This window comes from Rhinoraja longicauda, chromosome 24 (assembly GCF_053455715.1).
Source record: "Rhinoraja longicauda isolate Sanriku21f chromosome 24, sRhiLon1.1, whole genome shotgun sequence".
In the NCBI taxonomy this organism is placed as follows: Eukaryota; Metazoa; Chordata; class Chondrichthyes; order Rajiformes; family Arhynchobatidae; genus Rhinoraja; species Rhinoraja longicauda.
Genome location: NC_135976.1, coordinates 13,485,290 through 13,504,067, shown reverse-complemented (window position 1 = coordinate 13,504,067; position 18,778 = coordinate 13,485,290). Strand labels below are relative to the sequence as shown.

General features: G+C 41.1%; 1 protein-coding gene across 1 annotated transcript in view; it reads left to right on the top strand.

Moving 5' to 3' along the window:
- The window catches only part of LOC144605547 (immunoglobulin-like and fibronectin type III domain-containing protein 1), a 42,702-nt gene that overhangs the window by 7,411 nt on the left and 16,513 nt on the right, over positions 1–18,778 (top strand). Inside the window, exons 6-12 of the mRNA XM_078420957.1 lie at positions 800–977; positions 6,203–6,316; positions 6,818–6,986; positions 7,089–7,358; positions 8,831–10,642; positions 12,078–12,202; positions 15,431–15,572. Of these exons, the coding sequence (XP_078277083.1) occupies positions 800–977; positions 6,203–6,316; positions 6,818–6,986; positions 7,089–7,358; positions 8,831–10,642; positions 12,078–12,202; positions 15,431–15,572 (2,810 nt within the window). The remainder of the gene's footprint in view (positions 1–799; positions 978–6,202; positions 6,317–6,817; positions 6,987–7,088; positions 7,359–8,830; positions 10,643–12,077; positions 12,203–15,430; positions 15,573–18,778) is intronic.

The window sequence follows — 18,778 nt, the reverse complement described above, 5'->3', positions numbered from 1 at the left end:
GGGATGTGGGGAGGGGGAAACTGCTTAATATGTGTATGGTATCTCCATAAGTTAAGTGCAGTAGAGTTGCTACCTTACAGCGCCAGAGACCCGGGTTTGATCCTGACTACGGGTGCTGTCTGTATGGAGTTTGTACATTCTTCCCATGACCGCGCGGGCTTTCTCCGGGAGCTCTGGGACAATAGACAATAGACAATAGGTGCAGGAGTAGGCCATTCGGCCCTTCGAGCCAGCACCGCCATTCAATGTGATCATGGCTGATTATTCTCAATCAGTACCCCATTCTTGCCTTCTCCCCATACCCCTGACTCCACTATCCTTAAGAGCTCTATCTAGCTCTCTCTTGAATGCATTCAGAGAATTGGCCTCCACTGCCTTCTGAGGCAGCGAATTCCACAGATTCACAACTCTCTGACTTTCCTCCCACACTCCAAAGACGTGCAGCTTTGTAGATTAATTGGCTTCTGTAAATCGTCCCTAGTGTATAGGATAGTACCAGTGTATGGGGATCACTGGTCGGTATGGACACAGCACACTGGAGGGCTTCTTTCCTATGCTGTATCTCCAAAAGTTGATTTTCAACAGTGCAACAAATCTTCCTTTACAAGGGGGCATCAGGAACATCTGAGCGTATCAAATATTTGGATATCTGATTGTAAGTGCATTGGCAGAAGGCTCAGGTGGCAATTGTCTGTTGACATTAAGTATCTATCAATATTAAATGTGTGCATTTTATTGTCTTTCAGTGTGACACATTTAATTAAGATGTTAAATTTTGCCTTACATTGGCATTTTTCAGTGCCCAACCTGTAAAGAAAGAAGATGACAATGACAATGAAAAAATCTGGGAAGTCCTCATCAATGCCGACAAGAAAGATTACGAAAGGATCTGTTTACAATATGGTTTAACCGACTTTCGAGGCATGTTGACCAGGCTGAAGCAGATGAAAATTGAAAGAGAGGAAAAGCAAGCAGCGGTAATGTATCTTTGAAAGATGAGTTGAGTTTAGTTTATTGTCACGTTTTACCAAAGTACAGTGAAAAGCTTTTGTTGCCTGCAAACCAGTGAGTGGAAAGACTTTGCATGATTACAATCGAGCCATCCACAGTGTACAGATACATGATAATGTGAATGATGTTTCATGCTAAATGAAGTCCTGCAAAGCCTGATCAAAGATAGTCCAAGGGTCTCCAATGAGGTAGATAGTAGCTGAGGATTGCTCTCTAGTTGTTGGTAGGATGGTTCAGTTGCCTGATAACAGCAGGGATCTAATAACTGATAACTGCGCATTGTGAATTTGATTTAAACAAGGTAATACAGGAAAAGATCAGAAACCAAGGTTAATATCCTATCATTGCAGTTGGAGAAATTAGGACAATTGGTTGTGGAACAGTGGGATTATGAATCTAAGTATGATACTTGATGTATGAGCAATGATGCTCATTCAGAACATCCAACGTGTTAAATTGGTGCCTTTTGCTTCCACTTCAACTGGTACACTGAGACACAGGAACTGCAGATGCTCGAATCTTGTGTGCCACTCAAAGTGCTGGAGTAACTCAGTGGGCCAGGCAGCGTCTCTAGAGAATGTGGACATGTTGGGTCGAGACTCTACTTCCAACCCAAAACATCACCCATTCATGTTCTCCAGAGATGCTACCTGACCTGCTGAATTACTCTACCACTCAGTGTCCATTTGTGTATTAACCAGTCCCTTCTCTGAAGGGACTGAATAAGCGACATTTCAGGTTGGGACCCTTCCTATCCATGACATCCAGAGATGCTACCTGAACCACTGAGTGACTCCAACACTTAAGCGGCACACTGACATTTTGCTGGTTGCTCGTCTATATGACTAATCCTTTCAGGTCCATTCTAATAGTATTATTAAATTGCCTGCACTGCACAAAGGCATCTTTGAATGGAAATGCAACAGTTGCAACAGTGGTTTATTCTGACTGGGAGACATTGGAAAAAAACAGGTTAAGAGTTGGTTCAATGCAACAGTTGACAAGAGTTATGATCTGGCAGCACTGTGCTAAGAGGTCCTCTTGCCAATCTTTCTGAAGGCAATGAGAGCAGAGAGCATAGTCACTTAATATCAGAACTCAAGCACAGAGGACTTGGATGCAGTGTTAAAAGAAACTCGTAGACATGTTCAAGTACAATTAATGCGCCTTCAGGTGCCACACGATACCAGTTGTACCATCGAGATAAGGCATCACATGCCAATCACTTACTGGCCAAACAGTCTCCCTCGAATGGTAAAACTTACACTTGCTTCTCAATCTTTAGCCCTGTGGCATCACACATTTATAGTTGGCATACATTGAGAGATATTCCCCCATAAAAGTCCAATCAATAGGTGCAGAACTTTGCTCGTTCATGTTGACATGGTACCTGCAGGGCTCAATGCATCAGTGTCATGGTTCATCTGACTGTCTCCCCTTTAGACACTTCTGCCAGGTCTCCATTTGGCCTCTGCCTCGGATAATCCAGAGAAAACAATCCAAACTAGTGGAAGAACTGGGAAGGAGAGGGACGGAGGAACTATCTGAAGTTTTTTCCTGCAATACTAACAATCCAAGCTGTTCCAACTTCTTCTTCGAGCTAATACCCTTTAATTCTGTGAGCACGCTCTTGGTCTATTCTATGCCTTATGTGTGAGGTGGCATAGTTTTAGCCACATGCACACTTACTTGCACAATAGAGCTATGAATTGGCAAGGTGCTGTATTTGTCAGCCAGTAGTTCCCCTTCTGCTTGTTGTGACTGCACAAGCACAGACGATGTGACAGACTGCCATAGAATGAAGGCATCATATCTCCTGCCAGACATATCAACACAACATGACACCATGACAGGGTCACATGACTCTGATGTAAAGGGCATGTAATCCCTTTTGCTTGCAGTACATTTCTGTATTGATGTACATCACCAAAGGCAACTTGTGCTCAATCAATGGTGCCCGGCACTATGAAAGAGACATGTGCTTGCTTAACCTGCTGCTCCCTGGCACGAGGGAAATAAAACATAAACGCCTCTCTAAACCAGCATCAATATCCTTCCATGGAATGTAATCTCTATTCGTTGCAAATAGCCTGGAAGCAACCCAGTGCGCAAACGTTAATGGTCACAGTGACCTTGATAGCCCCATGGCATGGCAGTCTTCACCCTGCTCCAAGACCACAGCAGACTTCAGCACAGGTGTTCTTACAGAAGCGTGGTCACCTTAAGGACCTTTCATCGCTGAAGGTTAGGCAGAATTTCTCTTTCAGCATCCAAGATAGACAGGGCTAAGGATAGAACCTCTCCTAGACAATAGACAATATACAATAGACAATAGTTGCAGGAGTAGGCCATTCGACCCTTCGGGCCAGCACCACCATTCAATGTGATCATGGCTGATCATTCTCAATCAGTACCCCGTTCCTGCCTTCTCCCCATACCCCCCTGACTCCGCTATCCTTAAGAGCTCTATCTAGCTTTCTCTTGAATGCATTCAGAGAATTGGCCTCCACTGCCTTCTGAGGCAGTGAATTCCACAGATTTACAACTCTCTGACTGAAAAAGTTTTTCTTCATCTCCGTTCTAAATGGCCTACCCCTTATTCTTAAACTGTGCCCCCTTGTTCTGGACTCCCCCAACATTGGGAACATGTTTCCTGCCTCTAATGTGTCCAACCCCTTAATAATCTTATATGTTTCGATAAGATCCCCTCTCATCCTTCTAAATTCCAGTGTATACAAGCCTAGTCGCTCCAGTCTTTGTATACAAGCCTATTCGCTCCAGTCTTTTGTATACAAGCCTAGTCGCTCCAGTCTTTTATATACAAGCCTAGTCGCTCCAGTCTTGCACTCTGTGCACCTCTTTTTCATTCTTCCACTTGTGTTGTTTTCCGTGGACAATAGTACAATAATCCCACATCTGGGAGTGACAAATTTGTTCAGAAACCTGCAACTCTTAATGTTCCTGGCCACCCCTTTATTTTCTTCACCTTAAAAAGCTCTAATAAGCATCAGGAATCATTGCAACAGCCAAAAGTAATCAATATTCAACCAGTAGACACAAAATGCTGGAGTAACTCAGCGGGTCAGGCAGCATCTCGGGAGAGAAGGAATGGGTGACCTTTCAGGTCGAAACCCTTCTTCAGACTGGAGAGGGGGGCGGGTCAAAGATCAGATGTGGTAGGAGACAGGAAGACTAGTGGAAGAACTGGGAAGGAGAGGGACGGAGGAACTATCTGAAGTTTTTTCCTACAATATTAATATTCAATCAAACATCATCTACAATATTACTGAATAGACATCTAACCAGAAATATTTAAGACTATCTTAATAGGTGTTCTTTCAATACTTTCAGAAAGAGCTGGCGCCCTTCACAAAATGACTATTAACACTTGAAATGTGGCTGTAGAATTGACGACCAATTTGTTATCCCTCTTGTCAACAACTGCACAACATATAACCAAATGTGTGTGGTACGTGATTCCACACAATTGGTGCGACAATGAAAACTTTTAGTTCCCAATAACTTTATCAGCTTTTTTCAGTCAAAATGGGTCAATTGCCTTGCAGCCATTGTAATGCATTGGTAATCCAATACTGGTGCAAATCATTACCTGAACTGTGAAAACATCAGTTTACACTTCAATCCTTTGCTCCACTTCAACTATAAGTGCCAGAGTCTTGACTTTCACAGTACTCTACAAGAGTATAAGCCATCTTGTCGATATACACTGACACTCTATTTGCTCAGTTTCAGTTCAGTTTTAGTTTCGGTTTAGTTTATTTGCACTTGTACAATGAAAAGCTTGTGTTGCATGTTATCCAGTCAGCAGAAGGACTATACATGATTACAATTAAGTCCACATTGTACAGTTAGAGGATAGAAGGAATAATGTTTAGTGTAAGGTATAACCAGTAAATTCCGATTAAAGATAGTCCAAGGGTCTCCAATGAGGTAAATAGTAGCTCAGGATTCCTCTCTAGTTAGTGATAAGATGGTTCAGTTGCCTGATACCAACTGGGAAGAAACTATCCCTGAATCTGGAGGTGTGCGTTTTCACACTTCTGTAACTCTTGCCTGATGGGAGAGGGGAGAAGAGGGAGTGCCCAAGGTGAAACTCGTCCTTGACTCTGCTGCTGGCCTTTCCAAGGCAGCGTGAGTCTTAGAGAGAAATATGCTGTGTTGTTATCTCTTGTTTAAGACAAGTGACGAATGACTTATTTCCAGGTCACTGGTCATGCCAGGTGACCAGAGTACTAGATTAGAGGTACCTAGACATTTCCGGCTGCTTCAGCAGTAATCTTCCCTGCATCAAAGATCAAAAGCAGGATGTTTGTTGTTGTTTGGAATATCTCAGATAATGAAATGGTCCTCACAGCTGCAGGTTGCAGGGTTAAACTGATGTGGTCAGTAACAGTTGCACCACACAAGGACTAACCAGTGATCACGTTTAACAATGAATTTCAGTTTAGTTTAGTTTAGAGATATATAGCACGAAAACAGAATCAAGTCTGCGCCGACCAGCGCTATCCTACACACCAGGAACAATTTACAGTCTTTACCAAAGCCAATGAACCTACAAACATGTACATCTTTGAAATGTGGGAAGATACCGGTGCACCCGGGGAAAACCCACTTGGTCACGGGAAGAACATACAAACTGTGTACAGACACCACCCGTAGTCAGGATCGAACCCAAGTCTCAGTTACTGTGAGGCAGCAACTCTACCATAGCGCCACCATCGCGATGTTTAATCAACTTGCCTTAACATTCAAAGGGATCACCGTCACCTAATTCCCACTACCATTAAATCCGCTGAACAGTATTGACAGAGTTAATTTTTAACGTCCTCTAAAGTAGATGATAGTGTCAAACAAAGAATGCAAATTCATTTTGCTATGAGTGGGGAATTTACGAAATGTTCAAAAGTTTATTTATTGAAAATAACAGTATCCTTCTGTCTCCTTTCTCTGTTCATTTATTTATTTACTTATTTATCTATTTATTCATTTCCCTATGTTCTCTAAATCTCTGTAAAGCGTCTTTGAGTATATGAAAAGCGCTATATAAATAAAGTACATTATTATTATTATTATTATCTGTCAAATGCTGAAACTTCAACAGCTTTAGCGAATGTACTTCTGATCAGTGCAGCCTCTAATTCAATTTTATTTTCTAATATCTTACTCCTAGTATGTGAAATCGATTGCCAATTTGAAACACATTGAAACAAAGGCTGACGGTTCAGCTAACTTTGGATTCGATATGGAACTCAAGAACCCAAATCTGACTATTTTCCTATATAAGGTATCCGTACGTTTTTTTCTTAGTTAAATGTTAACAGTAATATAAAACATTTAAGATATCGGCAGGAACATTCAACCAGAATTTACTCAAGGTAATAAACAAGGTAATTTACCATCCAGTAGTTAATTGTTCAGATATTACCTTACCATATAACGTATTTATGTCTATCCTTCAATACTTCTGTGACAGTATTCCAGAATATTCTGATTTTGAAAAAATAGCCCTGAGTGGTCTTTTGAATAGTCCGACCATCTCTCTAATTACCCTTTTGGTTTTAATGTATGTACAGTGCCTTGGGATTCTCTTTAATCTTCCTTAACAAGGACATTTAATGATAACAGATGCAGTTCATCCACATCAAATGCCTATCGTTTTTCTCACCTTACTAATTCACACTAAGTGAAAGACTTTGGTTTTGTTGAATGCAGTAAAAGTAAACTTACAGCTCAAAGAGTAACTGTACTTCATTCTTTGTGTCCTCCTGTTTGTTGTTTGTTAAAGGATCAACAAATGATCCCGTATTCAATGACTGATGATGGAAAACATAATCTTAACCATGTTGGCAAACAATATAACTTCTGCATCAAAGATCTCCAGCCTGACGATGTTGGGATGTACAAGATAAATGTTGAAGATGCAGCTATTTTTGCCACAGAGGTTGATATCAAACGTAAGTGGCATTTCTGCCTTTCACAGAATTAATGCCTGCACCATCTAAACATGCTGTCATTATCATTTTAATTATAGCACTCATCCATTTTTGTAATTCCAGATATCCCTGTTGATTTCAAACAGCGGTTGCAAGAATGTAAATGCAATGAAAAAGAAGATGCCGTCTTTCAATGCACCATTTCGGTGCCCATCCCCGTAGAATGGGCATTCAAAAAGAGGACACTGGAAAGTAGTGACAAATATCACATGACGGTCTCACCAGATGGTCTAACACATTGTCTGACTATAAAGGGCGTACTGCCCGTAGATAAAGGAGTGTACGTGATTACAGCAGGAACTGGTTCCTCAAGTGCTTACCTTATAGTGGGAAGTAAGTCGAATCTGTTATAAGACCTTACCATGTATGCATCCCAAGATCTGACTCCCTTGGAATCCTTGCTAACATCGATCTTTCGGGAGTATATCTTCAGAAACAGGAGTTTGCACCTTCTCCCAATGATCATGTGGGTTTCCTCCAGGTGCTGCGTTTTCCTCCCACACCCTAAAGACGGTCGGGTTTGTAAGTTAAACGGCTTCTAAAAATTACCCCTAGTGTGTAGGGAGTGAATTCAGATGGGAGATATCACAGAACTAGTGCGAATTGGTGATTGATGGTCAGTGTGGACTTGGTGGGCCAAAAGGCCTGTTTTCATGCTGTATCTTTCAATAACTCATTCAATCAATGCATCTAAGCATGCAAAGTGCGAGAATTAGAAGCAAGATTTTAAAAGCAGCAGAGTCACATTACAATTTGTCATACCTATCTGTAAGAGAGTCATTTTATCAGACCATATTTCAGGTTTTTTTTTAACTCTCTCTGCCTTGGTCAGTCAAGAAGGTCATAAGACCATAAGGCAGAGGAGCAGAACTAGGCCTTTCAGCCCATTGGGTCTACTCTACCATTCAGTCTCGGCTGATCCGTTTTTCCCACTCAACTCCACTACCCTGACTTCTCCCCGTAACCTTTAACGTCCTTTCCTAATTAAGAACCTATCAATCTCCACTTTAAAACTACCATATATCTTGGCCTCCATAGCCCTCTATGGATTCCACATATTCACCACCCCCTGGCTAAAGAAATTTCTCCTCATCTCCATTCTCAAGGTAGGGCTTTTTATTGTGAGGCTGGGCCCCCCGGTTCTAGACTCTTCCATTAGTGGAAACATCCTTCCACATCCACTCTATTTAGGCCTTTCATTATCTGGTAAGCTTCTGTGAGATCCCTCCCCCTCTCATTATTCTAAACTGCAGCAAGTACAGGCCCAGCACCTTCAAATGCTCATACATTAACCCAGACAACGGGTGCTGTCTGTACAGAGTCTGTGCGTTCTCCCCATATCTGCATGGGTTTTCTTCAAGATCTTCAGTTTCCTCCCACTCTCCAAAGATGTACAGGTGTGTAGGCTAATTGGCTTGGTGTATCTCTAAACTAAAATAAACTAAACTAACAGAAAAAAGTTAAAGCAGGGAGTAATGAAGATTTGTAAACCAGGGAATGGAAGGTAAATATATCCATTCTTTGTGAGAGAATATCAGCAACTCTGAACATCATCAGTAAACAAGTGCATGTGATTGACAGAGAGGTTTGCTTAGGCAACCTACAATATAGTGTGAAATGTTCTAAATGTTTATTCATGAAAGTTCTTAGACACTGTTTACATTCATTTTTGCATTTTGTTTCTCATTCCTTAAGTATAAATAATTCTTTCAATTTATATTGATTTGAGTATTTCTTTAGTCTATTGTTTTAACGATATACAAATCATAGCATTCAATAATAATGCAATCTAATTCTCACTTTAGAAAAACTCGGTGACCCATCATCTCGTTCAGCGAGTGGAAAAGGCTCTTCAGATATTAATTTGGAACAGGATTTGGATTCCTTGAAGAAAGATGGCTTAAAGGGCACTGGGGATGGATTACTGCGTGACAACGATTTGACAAAGGATGATATGAAGGGAAGAAATGATTTCTCCTCAGAAGATGCCATATCTAGATTTGGAAGAGGAGGTTTACAGGACTCTGAAGCAGATGGACTGTACGGAGATAGTATAAATGGCATTGGGGAAGATGGCAGAATGGGAAAAGATGGCAGTGGTGTTGGTTCGGATGGATTAGGGAGAATGGGTCAAGATGACTTGGGCAAATTGGATGGCAATGGAAAAGACCACCTGGGCAGATTGGGTGGAATGGGAAAAGATGGGGAAAGTGGTTTGGATGGAATGGATAAGGATGGGAATTTTATTGGAATGGGAAAAGACAGAGAAGGCAGTTGGGATGGTCTGGGAGAAGATGGTGAGTACAGCTGGGGTGGAATGGGAAAAGAAGGAATGGGAATTGGTGGGAAAGGAAGATTGGATGGGATGGGAAAGGATGGGATGGGAATGGATGGGATGGGAAAGGATGGGAGAGACAATCGGGATAGAATGGGAAAAGATGGGAAGGACAGTCTGGATGTGATGGAAAAAGATGGGAAGAACAGTGTGAATGGAATGGGTAAATATGGCAAGGATAGTTGGGATGGAATGGGAAAGGATGGGAAGGGTCAATTGGGTGGGCTGGATGGCACAGATAATTGGGATGGAATGGGCAAAGTTGGGAAAGGCAGTTTGCATGGAATGGGAAGAGAAGGAATGGGAATTGATGGTAAAGGCAGATTGGGTGGAATGGGAAAAGATGGAATTAATGGATTAGAAAGATCAGGAAAATATGGCAAGGAAGGATGGGATGGAATAGGAAAAGATGGCATTGGTGGAGTGGATGGAATTAGAAAAGGCATGGCTGGATTAAATGGAATAGGGAAGTTGGGTGGAATACAGATGGATAGCAAAGGCAGTGGGGATGGGATGGGAAAAGATGGGAAGGGCAGTTGGGACGCAATGGGAAAAGATGGGAAAAATCAAATGGATGGAATGGGAATGGATGGACGGGACAGGTTGGATGGCAGTGGAATAACTGGCATGAAAGATGGCATTGGTGGAGTGGATGGAATGGGAAAAGGCATGGCTGGATTAAATGGAATGGGGAAGTTGGGTGGAATACAGATAGATAGCAAAGGCAGTGGGGATGGGATGGGAAAAGATGGGAAGGGCAGTTGGGACGCAATGGGAAAAGATGGGAAAAATCAAATGGATGGAATGGGAATGGATGGACGGGACAGGTTGGATGGCAGTGGAATAACTGGCATGAAAGATTTGGATGGAAAAAACATATTGAACACATCAGGATGGAAAGAGATGCAAAATAATTTAGAAACTGGTTCTAATCAAGGTCAAACTGTCTTGGAAGGGTACGGTGACTCTGCCTTTGCTGGGGTTGGTGGTGCAGGTCAGGTTAATCTGAATGACATTGATGCGTCTAGTGTGGGTGGTACGCTGTCTCGTATGAGTGGAAATGCTGGTGCTGCAAAAGATGGACGTGTGTCACTGGCGGCAGATAAGGCAGGTTTACTGGGAGATAATCAAATGCCAATCCGAGATGAATCCATGACTGGCAGAAAGCAAGACCTGCTGGCTTCCGATTTGTCCCAGATGCAACAAAGCAGCGGTGCTAGAAAGAGAAAAGGAAAACGTTCTGAAAGTGACCTTACAGAAGACCAGAAACACAGGAGCAAAGGTAAAGAAGTTCATAAGTTCATTAGTTGCAGGAGCAGAATTAGGCCATTAAGCCCATCAAGTCTACTCCGCCATTCAATCATGGCTGATCCATCTTTCCCTCTCAACCCCATTCTCCTGTTTTTGCCTGATAACCCCTGACACCTTTACTAATCGTAAAAATAAGAAATCTTGTAATAATGGAGTAAAATTGATATTCTATGTTAATTTACACCTGAAACTATACCTTTCGGTGATTGCTTAGAGATCAAATCTCTAATCTTACTCTAAAATGTGTTTCTTAATGGACTTTTAGAATCTGACTCCTTCCTGAACTAAAACATTTTTGGAAAATTAGAACAGAGCTTTATTTTAGAGTACACAACAACTCTGGTGCAAGATTATAATATTATGCCTGGTGCATAAGTGATTTTTGCATCCTAAACTTCAACTCAGACATCCCCCAATAAAATCTATCTTTGAAGTAGTGCTTTAAAATCTGTTTGTAAAGAATTGCCTCATAATATTCCATTTACTAATACCTCTGAGAAGCGAAGAATTTTAGTCATTTACATTAAGTCGCACACCACCTAGAGGGTAAGCTGATTTTAAAATATTGAAAACGACATGGAAATTGCAGAACATTTGTTAATCATCGGTCATATATTAGTATTTCAATAACCCTAATTAAAATCTTTTGCAGCATACATTTCTTTGTCCTTCTGCCCATACTAAACTATTTAATTTCAACGTTCCACAGAGCCCCAAGTTAGTGGGAAATGGTCATTATTTCCATCAGAAGAGCAGGAGACAAAAGATCACAGTAACATAAATTATGCTAGATCTAATTCGTGTTTAAAATTCTCTGATCTTTTCTAGTGATTTGGCCAACTTGTAGTATAAAAACATATAGACCATCATACCATAATACTTTCAACATGTCTTAATAATAACAAATTAGTTCATTAATTGAGATAGAACCTCACATGATTCTACCTGTGTGATGTTCATTCTTACTGTTATTAGTTTAAGCTGCAAGAAAAAGATAAATATTTAAAAATAAATATCGGGGGATTTATGAATGGAACTTGAAATAATCCAGTCCCTCTCTTGAAAGCATCCAGAGAATTGGCCTCCACTGTCTTCTGAGGCAGAGAATTCCACAGATTTACAACTCTCCGACTGAAAAAGTTTTTCCTCATCTCCATTCTAAATGGCCTACCCCTTATTTTTAAACTGTGGCCCCTGGTTCTGGACTCCCACGACATTGGGAACATGTTTCCTGCCTCTAACGTGTCCAATCCCTTCATAATCTTATATGTTTCAATAAGATCCCCTCTCATCCCTCTAAATTCCAGCGTTATATTATACCATACGATAGTAAGCTTTATTCCACAACATAGATCAGATTAATTTTCGGTTAGTTCACTCACATCTGATTTTCTTCTGCAATACAGAAGGAACTCACTATTTCAAAACTGGTCTGTCAGACATTAATGCCCAGAAGGGGGAGGAAGCCGAACTTTGTTGCGTGATGAAGAATGATGAAACACAAGGTTCCTGGTTTAAGGATGGAGTACAGGTAATTCTGACGCCGATAATTATATATTTTCAAATTGAGTTGATAATTTCAAAGCTCTTGGGAGTAAATGGGAACCAATTCTGGCCATTGAAATTCACCCGTGTAACATTTCAATGCTTTACATGCAGAAATCACATAAATGAAACATTAACTAATTCTATCTGTTCTTCTGAGTTTTTGCCAATAGTTATTAAAGTATGGACTTCGTGGTTGGAGAGGTTTGTGAAACTGCGATCTTACCATTCAGATTGCTAAATGACATCAATATTTGTGTAGAACACAAAATTAATGTTTGATAAGTTTTGCATTGTAACTGATCTATACCCCCCCACCCCACCTTCCCCCCCCCCACCCCCATCCTTTCTCTCCCTTCTCTTCCGTGACCCCTTATCCCCTATCTCCACCCTCCCCCATCACCACCACCTATATTCCTTCCTCTGCCTTCACATTTCATGCCTCTTATAGACAATAGACAATAGACAATAGACAATAGGTGCAGGAGTAGGCCATTCGGCCCTTCGAGCCAGCACCGCCATTCAATGTGATTATGGCTGATCATTCTCAATCAGTACCCCGTTCCTGCTTTCTCCCCATACCCCCTGACTCCGCTATCCTTAAGAGCTCTATCTAGCTCTCTCTTGAATATATTCAGAGAATTGGCCTCCACTGCCCTCTGAGGCAGAGAATTCCACAGATTCTATCTTCTATCTTTATCTTAAATGTCTTTGAAACATTGTAATTGTATCCATCTCAGCCACATCCTTTGCCAGCTCATTCCACATACCCACAATCCTCTGTGTGAAAAGGTTGCCCCTCAGGTTCCCTTTAAATCTTTCCCTTCTCACCTCATACCTATGTCCTTTAATTTTAGCAAGCTCTTGCCTGGGGAAAAAAAAAGGGACCATTCACCTTATCGATGCCCCTCGTGATTTAAATGTAAAGTCATCTCAGCCTCTTATACTCCAGGGAAGAAGCCTCAGCTTATCCAGTCTCTTCTTACACCTTAAGGCTTCCAGCCCCAATAACACCCTTGTGAATCTATTCTGCACCTTTCTCAATTTAATGACATATTTTCTACAACTAAGTGACCCCCGAAATGTACACAACAATATGCACTTTACTTGTATGAATGGAGTGTAGAGAAGATACACCAGATTAATTCCGGGATAGTGGGGTTTTTTTTTATGAGGGGAAGGTTTTAAAAGACGTTGGTCTATAATATCATCTAGCAGTAACCTCCAGCTTGATTCCAGAACTTTATTTCTCTGAGTTCCGAAATAACAATTTCTTCAGAGTTGGAAGAAGTGCTGCTGATAAACATGGATGCTTCTCCAAAAGCTTTTGAAGTTTTGCCACCACACATTATACGTTATTGTGATGCTATTTTTAATTCCCACAATGTTAAATGGGAGAACAGTTCCAAGATTTTGACCCACCAGCCATGAGAGTATATCACATATTATAAAAAAGTGTCCACTGGTGGAAATAAAACACTGTGGATATATTTTATCACCTCTAGACTTTACTGGTGTATCATTATTTACATTCAGAACACACAGACTGTGGAGCTCTGAAACTCTCTTTGTGGAACTAATTATATTGGAAGAACTATGTAGAAGTATACCAAAGTTCTTAGATGTATATAAAATTACGAGAGGCAATGGACAATAGGCAATAGGCAATAGACAATAGACAATAGTAGGCCATTCGGCCCTTCGAGCCTGCACTGCCATTCAATGTGATCATGGCTGATCATCCACAATCAGTACCCCATTCTTGCCCTCTCCCCATACCCCCTGACTCTGCTACCATTAAGAGCTCTATCTAACTCTCTCTTGAAATCATCCAGAGAATTGGCCTCCACTGCCTTTTAAGGCAGATAATTCCACAGATTTACAACTCTCTGAATGGCCTACCATTCTAAATGGCCTATCCTACCTGTGGCCCTTGGTTCTGGACTCCCCCAACATTGGGAAAATGTTTCCTGCCTCTAGCGTGTCCAATCCTTTAATAATCATAGATAGGGTAGACAGTCAGTATAAGAAAATAACTGCAGATGCTGGTACAAATCAATTTATTCACAAAATGCTGGAGTAACTCAACAGGTCAGGCAGCATCTCGGGAGAGAAGGAATGGGTGACGTTTCGGGTCGAGACCCTTCTTCAGATTGCAGTCTGAAGAAGGGTCTCGACCCGAAACGTCACCCATTCCTTCTCTCCCGAGATGCTGCCTGACCTGTTGAGTTACTCCAGCATTTTGTGAATAAATCGGGTAGACAGTCAGAATCTTTTCCCCAGGATGGAAATGCCCGACACTGGTGGATAGAACTATAAAGTGAGAGATGGAGGTTTAATGGGATGTGCAGGACAGGTTTTATACACAGTGAGTGGTGGGGGCCTAGATCACATTGCCAGGGGCGTTAGTCGAGGCAGATATGATAGTGGTGCTTAAGAGGCTTTTGAATAGGCACATTGAAGTGCAAGGAATAGAGGGATATGGATTTTATACAGGCAGATAAGATCAGTTAAACTTGGCATCATATTCAGTGCAATCATTGTGGGCTGTACGGTCTGTTCCTGTGCTGCACTGTTCTATGTGTGGGAAGGAACTGCAGATGTTACTTTATACCAAGGATAGACGCAAAAAAATGGAGTAACTCAGCAGGTCAGGCTGCATCTCTACAGACAAAGGAACAGGTGATATTTCTGGTCGGAACCCTTCCTGCAGTCTGAGGAAGGGTTCCGACCTGAAACATTACCTGTTCCTTTTTTCCAGCGATGCTGTCTGACCTGCTGAGTTACTCCAGCATTTTGTGTCTATCTTCTGTACTGTTCCATGCTCTATGTAAAATTCAGGAGTATTTTGTGCACATTTTTTAATGAAGTTGTACCTACCACATTTTTTAATGAAGTTGTACCGGCACATCAAAGTATTCTTATTTTTGTACCATGATGTATCAATTATTTGTATGACCTGCCGTTGGAATGTTCCTGGAGATGTGGTGGAGAGTTATTACCTTTAGCAAGGAATTTCCTGATTATAGTTCCCCCCCTTATTTGTTTTTTTATGCATCGGCAACACAATAGAACCCGCAGAGAAGTCTGAAGAAGGGTCTCGACCCGAAACGTAACCCATCCCTTCTATCCAGAGATGCTGCCTGCCCCGCTGAGTTACTCCAGCATTTTGTCTCTATCGGCAGATATTACATCTCTGTTGATGTGCTCATAGATTACCTCCGGAAATGGAAGGACGATCACAAAAGAAGGACCGGTACAAAAATTGACCTTGGCTCATGTACAGGATGAAGACTCAGGGACATACACATTTGAATCCGATGGGGGAAGAACAGAAGCTTTATTGTTTGTTAAAGGTAGAGTGAAATATATTTTTGAAGTTTCCAGTAGCTTTTGTGACACCAAATGTAATTCAAATCCAAGATGGGTGCATTTTTTCTTGGCACGATTAAAACTAGCAGCTGAGTACAGAAATAGTTCTTGCAAATTAAGTGTAATGCTGGGAAGATGGAGTTGTTGGTAGTGAACAAAAGAATAAAAGTAGTGCATGTGTGTTTCAGTTTAAATGCCAGCAATGTCATTTTTCTGGCATTCATCTACATATAAATGGAAAGTTCTATGTAAAAAGAATATTAATGTAACATTAATGCTATATCTTTTGATGAAGAGATAATGGTAACAGAACAAACAAAAAATTGTATGATGTATTAATCTAGTAATAACTTGCCTGGTGCCAGAGGAGGATGGCTAAAAAAGTACTACTTGTGAAATAGTAAACAATTTCTGAGCAGGACGTTTTTCTTATGCGTATTTGGAATCTACTATCAATAGGTCGGAGTTGAATGTGAAGTGGAGCAAAAGTGACACAGCAAATAGTCTGCTGCATGGCGGCACGGTAGCGCAGCGGTAGAGTTGCTGCTTTACAGCGAAATGCAGCGCCGGAGACTCAGGTTCGATCCTGACTACGGGTGCTGCACTGTAAGGAGTTTGTACGTTCTCCCCGTGACCTGCGTGGGTTTTCTCCGAGATCTTCGGTTTCCTCCCACACTCCAAAGACGTACAGGTATGTAGGTTAATTGGCTGGGTTAATGTAAAAATTGTCCCTAGTGGGTGTAGGATAGTGTTAATGTACGGGGATCGCAGGGCGGCACGGACTTGGAGGGCCGAAAAGGCCTGTTTCCGGCTGTATATATATGATATGATATGATATGATTATAGAAGAAAGGAAATTTTGACTGTGTTCTAATCTGTTAATGAAAATCCTTCCCTTGATAGATTTAATTTTCTTCTATGCAAGTTTATCTACAATTATAGATGTAATGTTTGTTTCTATACCTTCGCAAAGTCCAACTTCGATAGCCGTTACTGCTCGGGGATGTGGTGGAGATATAGCTTACGAACACGCCGCACTCTAAAATAGGAAAAACGAATCTTCCAAATGCTGTTTCTTGATTAATCGGTCTTCATTAAAGTAGCACAAATCAAAAGAATAATTCATAACTTATCGTTCTTATCAACTGTTTCCTCTTCAAACAACGCAGTCGTAACTGTGTGGTTGGTACCGTGAGGTGAAAAACTGTTTTCTCTCCATCCTCCGAGACTAAACTGAGCACCAATCCCTGTGGCTACACTAGCCTCCTCAGATGTGGACACGCCCCTCTACGTATCAAATCCCACCTTCCAAAGTACGGACAAATAGAAACTAGAAATATTAAACATGGCCATAATATAATAACAGTAACTAATTTAAGCGTAAATGGCCCCTACAATAGAAGTACCAACAAATTGCATCTGCAATCTTCACAAATCTTCTCATGGCTCAAGTTACTCAGTAATATAATTCATAGATTACCAATGCATTTTATAATACTTAACACAATTCACCCACAGGATATTACTATTTTACAAGTTGCTTTTTTTATGTCACATCTGTACTTTAAGTCAAATATGTAAAGACTGCGTAAACACACTGCCTGGAGGCTTGCACTCTCTGTACTTGTTAGCTTTATAAGATTTTAAAAGTGGCTAAGTCTCCTGACCAAATCACCAAGTGCTCGATGAACTCGGCAGGTCAGACAGCATCTGTGGAGGCAATGGACAGATGACTTTTGATTGAAGTCTGAGGAATGATCCTGATTCATGGAAACATAGAAACATAGAAAATAGGTGCAGGAGGAGGCCATGCGGCCCTTTGAGCCAGCACCGCCATTCATTGTGATCATGGCTGATCATCCACAATCAATAATCCGTGCCTGCCTTCTCCCCATATCCCTTGATTCCACTCCCTAGAGCTCTATCTAACTCTCTCTTAAATCCATCCAGTGATTTGGCCTCCACTGCCCTCTGTGGCAGAGAATTCCACAAATTCACAACTCTCTGGGTGAAAAAGTTCCTTCTCACCTCAGTTTTAAATGGCCTCCCCTTTATTCTAAGACTGTGGCCACTGGTTCTGGACTCGCCCAACATTGGGAACATTTTTCCTGCATTTAGCATTGTCTACTCCTTTTATAATTTTATATGTCTCTATAAGATCCCCTCTCATCCTTCTAACTCCATGAATACAAGCCTATTCAAAACATCATCTGTCCATTCGCTCCTCAGATGTTGCCTGACCCATTGAGTTCCTCCAGCACATTGTGTTTTGCACAAGATTCCAGTATTTTTGCTGGGGCACTTTTGGTCAAGATTTCAGCAAGATTCTTGGGGCTAAATTTATTTGTACCTTGTCATAGGTTGTTTTTTTCTTTCAATAATGAAAAAAAAGAATACTTATTTATTATTGTCTCAGAGGTGGTTTTTTTATCTTTCCATTTGCAGATACATCATTATATTAATTTAGAAGACAACCATTATCCCATTCATTAATAGGATATAATTTGCAATTACTCATATTCATGCACCTCAAATGGCTTTAAAAGTATTTGAATTTACTGAATTATTTTGTTTTGATTTACCTACATATAAATACTGATATGAAGAGAGGAGAAGATGATGAAGATACTCAGCAAGTTGAGCAGCGTCTGTGGAGGGGGATACAGAGTTAAAGTTTTGGGCTGATAACTTTTCATTAGAAGATGAAGCTCCCAACCTAAAACGTCACATACATGTTCTCCAGAGTTGCTGCCTGGCCAGTTGTTACTCCAGCACTTTGTGTCCATTTGTGTAAAGCAGCATCTGTAGTTCCTTGTTTTGACTATTTCAAAATTTGGATACTTTCGGTGAAAGATTCCTTATAAGTCACATTAATATGCCTCCTCCAGCAATTTGAAGTGAAATGAATTATGATACAAATCGCATAAGTTGCAACAAAATGCATTTTCCCTGTAGAGCACCATCAATCATTTGCAGCATGGTGTCATAGAGTCATGGAGTCATACAGTGTGGAAACGAGCCCTTCAGCCCAACTTGCCTAAGCTGACCAACATGCCCCATGTACACAAGTCCCACCTGCCTGCTTTTGACCCATATCCCTCATAAACTTACCCTATCCATGTACCCGTCTAAATGTTTCTTAAACGTTCCGATAGCACCTGCCTCAATTACCTCCTCCGGCAGCTTATTC